Here is a 12720-nt window from a genome sequence, read left to right as displayed (position 1 = left end):
CTCTACAGTCTCCTTCATTGTAAAAACATGCCTGGTTTCATTCCAAATGGAGGTAATAGTTATTTTATCCTGTGCCTTGCATTGATAATTTCTGAACTGTGTAGTATTCTGTTTGCTAATATGAAAGTAAGAGATAAATTAATAATTTTGATAACTGACCTCTCTGTAAAAGTGCAGAGACAAAAACTATCAATGAATTGAGAATGTAGGGAAATGGAATAGAACGGGACAAAGAGGAGTTAAAAATGCAAAGGACAGAGGAAAAGGATAAAAAGTGAAACAAACTGAACAGAACACATTTCTGTGGGTTGGGAAGTAAATCTTTGGTCATGAAGCATACCCTCTATTGACTAAACTTAATTATGGCAACAGGCCAGACTGGTTCCTATTTAGGAATATTTTAATGAAGTTCCTTTACTTATGGATAAGACAGACAAGCAGAGAAAATGCAAAAGGTACAACGACAAAGAAATGCAAGGCCTGATTATGTAAATAGTGTCATTCTGAGAGCTGCTCCTACTTTGAAGATGCTTAAGGGAGCATGTTCAAACATGCAGATTAGTAAATATTCTTACATGATCATATTCTTTTTCTTCAGGGCTCTTTATATTCTCTGGCCAAAAGTTTTTGGATGGGCTTCTCAGTTACTATTGAAATTAAGTAATCATCATATTAGAGTTACTACATTGTATCAATTGAATGCAGTCTAACAAAAATGTTTCTTTTACTATTCCACTTTTATCAGTCCATGCTTTCAGTCGAAGCGTTAACTGCATTGCCTTCTTTTATTTAGATAGATCCATCCTCAAAAAAAAATTCTGACGGTTGTCTATTTGCACCACCTTTTATCTAATCAGAACCTATCATTTCAGAGTTAAGTGATAGCAGTGTTCCAGCTGCATGGTGTCAAAAAGAACTAGTGTATCATTTGTACTATAAAAACAAAACTCTCCATTCTGCAGAAATAGGCATTAAAATGTTTTAATAAGTAGCAGTGGATTACAGAAGACAGCCAGTTTGGTTGGTGGTTAAGGCACCAGGCTGGAAACTGGGGGACTGTGAATTCTAGTCCCACTTTAGGCACAAAACCAGCTGGGTGACCTTGGGCCAGTCACTTTCTCTGAGCCCTAGGAAGCAGGTAATGGCAAACCACTTCTGAAAAACCTTGCCAAGGAAACTGCAGGGACTAGTCTGGGCTCACCAGGAGTCAACACACACACACACACACACACACACACACACTTACAGAAAGAAGCTTTTGATGAAAACATCCTTATGCAACAAACTTCTCTTTTATAGAAAATGCACTGATATGATTTCATTGATATGATTTAGTTGCTTTGATATGATTCAGATACTTTGACCAAAATACAATCCAAGAAACAGAAGAAATATTTCAAGAAAAAGAATGTTAGCTACATTCTTTCTTATGTAAGAAAGAAAGTAACAAGTGTTCAGATAATCTTAGAGGGAAAATTATTACCTTCAGTCTTGATGGGTGGAGCAATATCCACTTCCTACATATTTGTATATCAACAAATGAAGGCAGTAACCCTCCATATTGAAACGAAATATGAGAAAATGTATAGTGCTCAATACTTCCAGAAGTGGCAGTACAATCAATACGGGTAGTTCTCAGCTTACAACAACAATTGGGGCCCCAATTGTTGTCATTAAGCAATGTGATCATAAAGCATGACATCACATGACCACACTGCTTAGCGATGGCAATTCCGGTAGTTCTAGTTGCTGCCATTAAACAACCTCACATTACCTCAAGTTCTGACCTCCTGCCAGCTTCCCTATTGACTTTGCTTATGGGAAGCTGGTGGTGAACATTGGAAATTGTGACCACAGGATGCTGCTGTGTCATAATTTCAAGCCAGGCACAAAACACTCGGATTGCAATCACGTGAGTGTGGGAATGCTGTGACATTCCCTCTTGTTCAGTGCCATTGTAACTTTGAATGGTCCCTGAATGGTTGTAAGTTGAGGACTACCTGTAATACATACCTACTATGTCACTTTGTCATGGGTAATGCTGCAAATGTATCAAGAAATGTAGAAGATTTTGAAGAGTTCTCCAAACTAATAGCATAAAATTGCAGTTCTTACATATTGTGGCTCCCAGCAGAAGACTTCGGTGCTCCAGAAACAAAGGGTGATATAGCAGACATTGCAAAGTACTTTTGCAATTCAGTAACCACTTTGCAGCAGCTGCTCTGAAGAAAGCAGGGAGAACTTAATTAACTCTCCCATAAGATCTCTGATGGAACATAGTAGTGAGCATTGTATCAAAAACTGGCTTCTTCCTAAACAAAATCACAAAGAAATAGATGGAACTGTCAGGAAAGTTCTCCATTTGGGACTAAAGCAAAACATTGAATGTTTGATAACTGTCTTAAAGCCTTAAACCAAATGCAAACTGTTTTATTCCTGATATTGCTGAAGTTTCAAAGGAAATTAGTATAACTTTGAAAAAAAACAAGAATACTCTTTTACTATATTTGATTATGATAGAATCTTCTTAGCTAGAAAATAGATTGTGCTTTAAATTGTTATTTAAAGTATGAAATCAGATCTGCCCTGGTCCACTTTTGCTGGCAGGTACAAAGTCTGGATCCAACTACACATATTTTCTTTTTATTATATTGCCTTCAGAGAGACTTTTGTCAAGGAAAGAGGTACTGTAAAGTGCCAGTATTTGCTATTGGGAGGGAACTAATAATTGTTTATTTGTGTTTGCTTAAAAAAAGTATTGACCTATTTAGACCGTCTTCTAGGAACCAAGAAAAGAAAACAAATCTTCACCATAAACCTATTCTCCATAGTTTCTGGAAGGTCTTTACACCTCTACAGGTAGTCCTTGACTTACGATGGCAATTGGGACTGGAATTTCTGTCACTAAGTGATGTAGTCGTAAAGTGTGATGGCATTGCTTAGCAATGGCAATCCCTGCAGTCCTGGTTAACTGAATCCCACAATCGTTAGGCAAGGTAACTTCCTGCCAGCTTCTCACAACCAAGTCAGCGGGGAAGCCAGTAGGAAGTTGAAAGTTCCAGGGAGCTTGCAAGCAGACCAGCAGGCAAGTAAGTGGCTGCTGCCAGGTGGGGGAGGGTGGGTGGGGGTGGCATCACAAGACTCAGGGGAGGTGTGTGGAGGTGCATGAGGATGCAAGGGAGGCATGTCATGGATGTGCGGCGGTGTGAAGTGGCTGGCGTGGCGCAGTCACAGAGGTGCTGGGGGAGGGTATGTGGGTGGGGGAGACTTACCCCAGCAACTGGTTTCCCCACTGACTTTCTGGGGAAACCAGCAGGGAAGGTTGAAAATGGCAATCATGTGTTTGCAGGGCACTGTAACCAGTCATAAGTTTGAGCTGGTAGCCAAGCACTCAGATCACGATCACATGACACAGGGGTGCTGGGACGGCCAGAAATCGAAGGACTGGTCATAGCCACCATTCATTCAGCGCCGTTGTAACTTTGAACCATTGCTGAACAAATGGTCATAAGTCAAGGACTACCTGTATACTCACAAGATTAATATATCTTGAGGTTTCTGTGTGAGAATTCAAAAATTTGTCTTGCCCTTCCTGTTTTCTTCCAACTTCCATTCTGTCTTGGTTTATTTTTCACTTCTTACTATATTCAAGTTCAAGTTCAAACTTCACTATATCAAGAGATTTCTTTTGTTCTTCATTCTTTCATCTGGGAAATCACAGACAATTCTTTAGAGAAGTTAGTGCAAAAATATGCCTCTACTATACCTTCTAGTATAAAAAGAAATATGCTTAAGGATTAAAAAAAAACCCCTCACTTAACCTTTATTAGAATCAAAATGACACATGAGAATTTGTAAGCTTTTGAGTTATAATTTAAACGTAATAAATGTCTGCAAGGTTGACGCCCCATACATGATCAGTTTTTGCCTAGTAAAGAAAACTAAAAATAAATTCCTTTATCTAGAGCTTGAGGAGAGTGAGAACTTAGTATGACATGGGTTTTATGTGAAGTAGTATTTCTCTACAATGGTCAAGTTGTTTACTCTTTTAGAAACCTAGCATATGAATAAAGATTGTGGTCTTTTTTTACTCAGGCTACATAGTTCCATCTCATTCTTTGTCCACAATAATTTCTTGTAAGAGTCATACTTGATCTTAGGTTTTCCTGAATTGGCATATGTTCAGTGAAAAACAATAGTTTCCTGACATATGTTAGCAGTAACACTGTTGTGTCAGTTTTGTTCAAAGAGGCAATATGTTAACCTTAACCAGAGGTACTGATCGTATGTAAAATGCAGTTGTTTGCTGTTAATTTTTAGATTATATCTTTCAAATAATTCACTTCTAGGAGGTTTTTGTAATTACTGTGATGTCTGTATTTCTAAATACAACATGAATGGTTTAAATTATTTTTTTTAATATGGAAGGATTCAGTGCATATTCTGATTTTTGAACTGGACCATCTGTGTCTAGGCAGCCTGTATGTAGGCTGACAAACATAACTAGAGATACGTACAACCCTGGTGTTAATTATGTAATGAAATCTTCTGTGTTTTTCACTGGAAATGAAATATGCTTAGGGATCTATCATGAAGCAGGAAGAAGAGATATATAACTCATTTTCTTTTTCTTTTTTCATCCCTCTTAGAGATTTATTCAATATTTGGCATCTAGAAACACACTATTCAATCTCAGCAATTTTTTGGACAAGAGTGGATCACATGGTAAGAACTATTAACTTTATCAATTTTAGTTCGGTAGCATATTTACAGAAAGTTAATCATGTAAGCAGAAACATAAACTTTTTTTCATAATTGTTTAGGCTTACATAATTTGGATCAAGGCAAACATTTATCACAAACTTATACAGTAAAGGATAAATTTATTTTTGCTCTTAATCTGCATTTCTGGGTATTTTTCTAAATATGCCGAAATAATCTTTCTAAGCACTTTGAGGTACTGCCTTATTTGCTACTCTGATTCACAAACAGTTAAGCTGAAAATAAGACCATTTCAAATTCTTTCTTTTTTAAAAATAGCATTTTTCTTAAGAAAAAGAGTAAACAGAAAACTTTAGTACTCAGTCTGAAGGTAATAAAAGCTTATATTCTAGAAAAAAGGCTTTAATAAACATTGTGTCAAAAATATGAGTAAATTTATTTGTGTGTGTTTATTCTATGTGTTTGTTCCAGATATGGTTCTCTAATATCAAATGAGGATAAAAATAAAATATAAAGTTGGATGCTTAATAATGAATGACCACTTTTGTTTATTAAGGAGAAAAGAAATTACATCAGGTTCAATATTCTGTAAAGGGTCATTATACTGATTCTTTGCTATGTGTCAGACCCAGTCAGTTTAGTGTAAGTTTTCAATTCCTGGTAAACATGTTTTTTAAAAAAAAATCTGTAGGCAGCCATACATCTGTTAATTCCTCTGAAATACGGTTTGGCAGGCTGTCACTTGATGTTTGTAGATGTGTGTATCTTAGGAGGAGTGTACTGTAGGTGCCTTAATTCTCTTTATAGGAGAATGAAAATGCAAAGAAAAAATGAAAAGGAAGAAAACCTTCTAAGATAGAAAGTTGCTTTTGATTCCCGAAATTTCAGTAGTGTGCTCTTTCCCCAAGGCTATTAACGAAATAACCCCATACAGGATTCTATCAATTAAAGCCTGACAATGAAAAGATTGCAGAATTCTGCTGTACTGTAAGTCTGCTTTCTGCAGAACAACTTCATGAGCACATTGTAGAGCTAAGTAAAATTTTATAGGAATACTAATAGGGGAACTGTCTTCCCTCTACTATTAAACCTCATCTAAAATATATTTAACATCCTTTTGCTTTAAATAGATTCAGGTAGCATATGTTAGACTTTTCATCATAGCCCTGTCAAACATATAGCTTGTCTTTATTTCAATCCAATACACCATGATTCAACCATTGTTTCCTACTTTAACTGTTCTCTAGATCAGGATGTATATCATTGATTATTGTAATAACTTGTTTAAAGTGTTTGCTGTCTGTTATTCAAAACCAGTTGTATCTTAAAATTTCCAAGATACTCTGCTGTGCCTTTGGGGTTTATTATGTGATCTCCTGTATTTAAAAAAGAGATTTTGGAAAATGTTCAGTGATTCAGGAAGAATAAAAATCAAAGCTTATATATATTGTACTAATTTTGTGTTTACAGGTAGTCCCCACATTAAGAACGTCCATGTTACGGACAACTCATACTTACGAATGGGCAGCCTGTTACTGAAAATGGTGGATGGAGTTCTCCTTCCTGGAGCCAACAAATCGCTGAAGCCGTGCAATGTTTTCATGAACCGCTAAAGCCGCATGTTTTTAATATATAGCTGGTTTTCAGCAGTTCATGAAAAGTTCATGAAAACATTGTGTGGCTTCAGCATTTTGTCGGCTCCAGGAAGGAGAATTCTGTCTGCCATTTTTAGTAACAGGCAGCCTGTTTATAAGTACAATTCTGACTTATATACAAATTCTAGTTAAAGACAGGCTTAGGAACGGAACTCATTCTTAATCTGGGGACTGTCTGTAACTAATTTTTGGTTTGGTGTAAGTAGATAGGCAATTATTGTACATGTAGGCCTTCTTTATTAGGCTTTTAGAGTTTTAGGGTAGCGGTTGGAATAATAACTGAAATATCCAATAGGTTTGCATCATTAATATTATCAACCTCTCTCACGCGCTGTTATAAATTAATAAATCAAAATTGTCCATATCATGGTTTCTTTTTCTAGGATATGACATGTCTACCTTTATCAGGCGCTACAGTAGATACTTGAATGAAAAAGCATTTTCATACAGACAAATGGCATTTGATTTTGCAAGAGTAAAAAAGGGGTAAGCTGTCCTTATCTAATATCAATATTATTGGTTGCAATTTAATAATGTTGTAATTATTTCTGACATTGTCCTATATAATACTATACTATTATTCAATATAATAAATTAAATGTTGCTGTAATTATTTCTGACTCTCCTGTTATTATATTCATGAGAATCATTAAAAAGGAATCAGAGTAAAACCATATATAAAAAGGGGTTCTGGCTTGCAAGTACTGTGATCTGTTAGATTTAATATAGATTTTTTTTTCTGTGTCCATCCAATGGAATGTCCAAGAGCCCAAAATTTTGATAGGATTCCTGCCTTCTCTCATACTACGTTCTGTGTAAAAATAGGATTCCTTTCATTTCCCACAGTTTTCTTCTGAAAGTTTCAGTGGTAACATCTTTGATTGGTTACTCCTCAACCATTTGAATCTTGTTAATCTCAACTTTTAGTCCTTTAAACTGCTTGGGTTTTATGGCCCTTAGAGCACCCACCAGGAAGTGGTAGAGCTGTAGTAATAAACTTTCTCCGACTGACAGACATTCATGGTGCTTTTTTTGCCTTGGGGTGGAATCTAGCATGTATTATCAGAAATTTATGAAATAGGATTGCTCTCTCACCTAAGGGCATGTCTTTGGGGGAAGACCCTCAGTGAAGCAGCTTCTGACACTAAACTGGCTTTGAGGGAGCTTGGATATCAACCAGCTATCTAGTTTATGAGGTGGCCTTTGTCAGCCACTCCTGCAGGCCAGATTTGGAGCACAGCGTGCCCAGTTGTTCTACAGAACATTGCACCATGGTTCTGGGGCAATCAGAAGGTATTTGGGTGTATATAGAACAGATAATTGAAGGGGTTCACTCCTCATGATTTGTGGCTGAGCAACCTTAACATCTCATACAGGACTTAATTTTTCAACTAATGTAAGATTCTATAACCATACTTGTGCATTTTCCCATGCTAATGGCCTGTTCAAAATGGCTGAAGATTTCTGATTTAAACCACTGTTTATGCCACCAACATCAAAATCTCAAGAGTCTTTATTGAGTATAATATTACTTCTTTTTCCACCACCTGTTCAAATTCAGATTCAATTATCATTGCAGCTTCCCAGTTTTTATTCAACGTGCTGGGGTGAAAGCCTGAACCTTTACTTGTCAGATGCACTCTCTCACTTTCTGACTTCCAGGCTTATGTGGCTATGTACAAGTGCTTTCATAGGGGGAAAAAATAGTATTTTCCATCTCTCAGACCAAACACAGGGAGTCATTGAAGTGTTTCATGTTGGAGAAATTTCCGTTGCCAAGCAGCAGATTATATCACTAGATACTCTAGGGATTACATATCCACTATGTTTTTTTTAAATATTACTTTAAGATATAAAAAAGAAAGAAATCATGATGCAGAAAAGAAGGAAAAGGAATAAAATACATAAGAACATATTCAGTTTTTAAATAGCAGATTAAACCCTGAAGACATAGAATAATGTTAACCAGCCTTTCCAATACAGTGATACAAAGTCAATTCATAAGTGGAGAATAAGCAAATAGTCCATGATTTTAAACCTGGTGTAGTATGTTGTCTTCATTAAAATAAAACAATATTTTTGGCTACCCTCTGTGCACAACAAATCCAGAATTCTTCATGAATCAATAGATTCCAGAGTGTTAGTATATAATTTAAATAGCGTTGACATATTAAACTTTCTCTTCCCAACATCAAATAATAAAGCAAAATGGGACAATCGTAAAACTAGTCCAAAATATTCACTGTGTCACATAGTACTTCCAATCTATTGAAGTTGACAGCCACCCCTTGGTAAATATCCAATAAACAGGATATTCAATTTTTTTGTTCCAATTTTCTTGTAAATTACCAATACTAATGATATGCTTCAATTTTCTATAAAACTGTAGATTTAGGATCATTTGAAACTCTTTTTACATTATGCTAAATTAAAGAAGCAATCTAAATTATGATAATTTAGACAGTTCATAAAATGCTAATGTATCTGGTCTAAATCATATGGTTAAAATATGTTTTAGTCAAGTAGCAATTCTTCTATTTTAAACAATCCAAATTCAACAGAGCTAATGTTTGAAAGACTGGCTAAAAGTGAGATGATACAGAATAGTAATGTGTTTTTTGCTCATGAAGTTGAAAAAAGGTTTAATCTGCATTTTTCAAACTAGGATCATCCCAGAATTTCAGTTTCTCATGGGAGTAGGGAACAAATGTAAGCTTCATTCCCAGCCTCACCCAAATATGTCTTCTAGTCTTTAATGCTGAAAAAACAAATGACTTTTAGCTAAAGCCAGAGCCAACCCATTGCAAAGACATTAGAGGGGTCAAATATTAACTTTCTAGTTGGGCTTGTGTCTTTGAAAAGAATCAATTAAGTTCCATGAGGAAATAGATGTCAAAATATAAGCCTAACAGTTGAGCTGAAATTGAGAAAGCTAAAACTCCCATCTTCGTAAGGAAGTAATAATTTAGATAATGAAAACCTGGAGGTTTGATCATTGCACAAACATTTTCTCAGTATTTTATCTGTCTGTTTAAAATGAATTAACATGGGAATCCTTCTGAAGGTATACAATAATCCTGAAGTAACATTTATTTTAACATTTATTCTTCCCCTTAGATTCATAAGGATTTTTAACCATCAACTAATGTCAGTAGTGATATATTTGAAATTTTTACTACTACAAATGAGAAATTCTTCCATGGAATAAATACCAGGATATGATAACAATTTGTGTTAGGCTATCTAAATACTGAAAACATCCTTTGAATATCTAGTGAAACAGGTCAAATGTTCCAAAGGCAGATTAAATAGAAAAGAAGTGTACATCTGATAAATTCAATAAACCATCTTGATGGGTGAAGAAATAATTCCATTTGTAATAAGCCTGGCTGATGGATTAGAATCCTGGATTTTAATCCAATTGGCACAGATAGAAGGAAAGTCATATTTAGGTGAGCCTTGTTCTAAAAATTTGAACTGAGATGTGAGTTGTGCAGCTATCGAAATACAATAAATAAATATTATCAAAAACCTTCTCTATTTGATTGCATGTCTAATATACAGTGGGGCAAAAAAGTATTTAGTCAGCCACCAATTGTGCAAGTTCTCCCACTTAAAAAGATGAGAGAGGCCTGTAATTTTCATCATAGGTATACCTCAACTATGAGAGACAAAATGGGGGGAAAAATCCAGAAAATCACATTGTCTGATTTTTAAAGAATTTATTTGCAAATCATGGTGGAAAATAAGTATTTGGTCAATATCAAAAGTTCATCTCAATACTTTGTTATATATCCTTTGTTGGCAATGACAGAGGTCAAACGTTTTCTGTAAGTTTTCACAAGGTTTTCACACACTGTTGCTGGTATTTTGGCCCATTCCTCCATGCAGATCTCCTCTAGAGCAGTGATGTTTTGGGGCTGTCGCTGGGCAACACGGACTTTCAACTCCCTCCAAAGGTTTGCCATGGGGTTGAGATCTGGAGACTGGCTGGGCCACTCCAGGACCTTGAAATGCTTCTTACGAAGCCACTCCTTCGTTGCCCGGGCAGTGTGTTTGGGATCATTGTCATGCTGAAAGACCCAGCCACGTTTCATCTTCAATGCCCTTGCTGATGGAAGGAGGTGTTCACTCAAAATCTCACGATACATGGCCCCATTCATTCTTTCCTTTACACGGATCAGTCGTCCTGGTCCCTTTGCAGAAAAACAGCCCCAAAGCATATTTCCACCCCCATGCTTCACAGTAGGTATGGTGTTCTTTGGATGCAACTCAGCATTCTCTCTCCTCCAAACACGACGAGTTGAGTTTAGACCAAATCTGACCATATGACATTCTCTCAATCCTCTTCTGGATCATCTAAATGCTCTCTAGCAAACTTCAGACAGGCCCAGACATGTACTGGCTTAAGCAGGGGGACACATCTGGCACTGCAGGATTTGAGTCCCTGGCGGCATAGTGTGTTACTGATGGTAGCCTTTGTTACTTTGGTCCCAGCTCTCTGCAGGTCATTCACTAGGTCCCCCCATCTGGTTCTGGGATTTTTGCTCACCGTTCTTGTGATCATTTTGACCCCACAGGGTGAGATCTTGCGTGGAGCCCCAGATCGAGGGAGATTATCAGTGGTCTTGTATGTCTTCCATTTTCTAATTATTGCTCCCACAGTTGATTTCTTCACACCAGGCTGCTTACCTATTGTAGATTCAGTCTTCCCAGCCTGGTGCAGGTCTACAATTTTGTTTCTAGTGTCCTTCAACAGCTCTTTGGTCTTGGCCATAATGGAGTTTGGAGTGTGACTGCTTGAGGTTGTGGACAGGTGTCTTTTATACTGATAACAAGTTCAAACAGGTGCCATTACTACAGGTAACGAGTGGAGGACAGAGGAGCCTCTTAAAGAAGTAGTTACAGGTCTGTGAGAGCCAGACATCTTGCTTGTTTGTAGGTGACCGAATACTTATTTTCCACCATGATTTGCAAATAAATTCTTTAAAAATCAGACAATGTGGTTTTCTGGATTTTTTTCCCCATTTTGTGTCTCATAGTTGAGGTATACCTATGATGAAAATTACAGGCCTCTCTCATCTTTTTAAGTGGGAGAACTTGCACAATTGGTGGCTGACTAAATACTTTTTTGCCCCACTGTATAAACTAATAAACCAATGTTATTCATAATTTGATGTTCTATTATGTTGCACAGGATGAATTATTGAAGGTAAATAATTTGGAGTCCTCATGTCAGATTCACAGACTTTATCAACATTTTACCATCAACACTTAACAATGACATTGGACAGTAGCTTGCACAATTAGCAGTCTTTCCTATTCTTCAGAATAATAATTTCAAAAACATTGAATGTAGATCGAAAACCTTTATTTAGAAAGCATAAGTATAAACCTCTAAGAGGAGGAAAGTAAAAAAAAAGTCTTATACAATCTGGAATATGATGTGGATGAAGAGCCTTGATTATTTTCATTAACCTAATAATATCTGTTTCTTGAAGATATAACAATCCAGCAAAATTACCAGTTTGTTTAGGGATAAACTTCAAGAGATTGATTTTATCCCACAAATTATTAATTTGTTTCGTTTGTATAAAAAAAGGAAGAATTGCTGTTTTTCCAAAATTAAATCATTATATACTTTACCCTGAGAATCCTTAATTGTAGGGAGAATATAATTAGTTCATGATAATCAGTCTAGAAGCTGATAATTTATCAGTTTTCCCTCCCATTGTATAATTCTGGTATGGTTTGTATCACATAGTTATTCAATTGTTCCTTAACTTTATTTTTCAATTTTTCATGTTCCAGTGTTTGCTTCTGGTTCATACAGTCATCCAACTATGAATATATGCCTTGAAAACATCCCAGTTGATAAATTTGTGGAAAGCCTATTAATTTTAAATGAATTAATGATGGGTTAATAAAAAATACTCAATAATATTTTCATTAAGTTGATATTAGTGGGGCATGGTCAGATATGATGATGACGAAACCTATATTACAGTCCTATCCAGGGTAAAAAATCTAGCTGGGAAAGATTTGGTGAGGAATTGTGGAAAAAAGTATATTTGTGTAGTGGGATTCAGGTTAATACTCCTCTAGTGGAATCTGAGTTGCCATTAATATATTTGACTAACTAATCTTCCACTTTTTCTTTTCCCTTTTTTTCTTGTTATGTTTTTGTAAATCTTAATATATTATTTCAATACAATGATATTTATACAGTATTAACTGAAGATTAATAATTAGTAATTAATAAAAATAAATAATAACTGTTTAGATAGAATATTTCTTTTTCTTTATTTCCAATAGTCTATCAATATTAATTACAATTTTGGAT

At 35.8% G+C, this 12720-nt stretch overlaps 1 protein-coding gene across 1 annotated transcript in view; it reads left to right on the top strand.

Moving 5' to 3' along the window:
• The window catches only part of SNAP91 (synaptosome associated protein 91), a 95536-nt gene that overhangs the window by 30360 nt on the left and 52456 nt on the right, over positions 1 to 12720 (top strand). The window contains exons 5-6 of the mRNA XM_088138131.1: positions 4650 to 4725; positions 6761 to 6863. Of these exons, the coding sequence (XP_087994257.1) occupies positions 4650 to 4725; positions 6761 to 6863 (179 nt within the window). The remainder of the gene's footprint in view (positions 1 to 4649; positions 4726 to 6760; positions 6864 to 12720) is intronic.

The sequence above is a fragment of the Python bivittatus genome, unplaced genomic scaffold, assembly GCF_059951505.1.
Source record: "Python bivittatus isolate LINGU-HERP-01145 unplaced genomic scaffold, Pbiv_v1 ctg000020_np1212, whole genome shotgun sequence".
Lineage (NCBI taxonomy): Eukaryota > Metazoa > Chordata > Lepidosauria > Squamata > Pythonidae > Python > Python bivittatus.
This window is presented reverse-complemented; position numbering and strand designations above follow the sequence as displayed.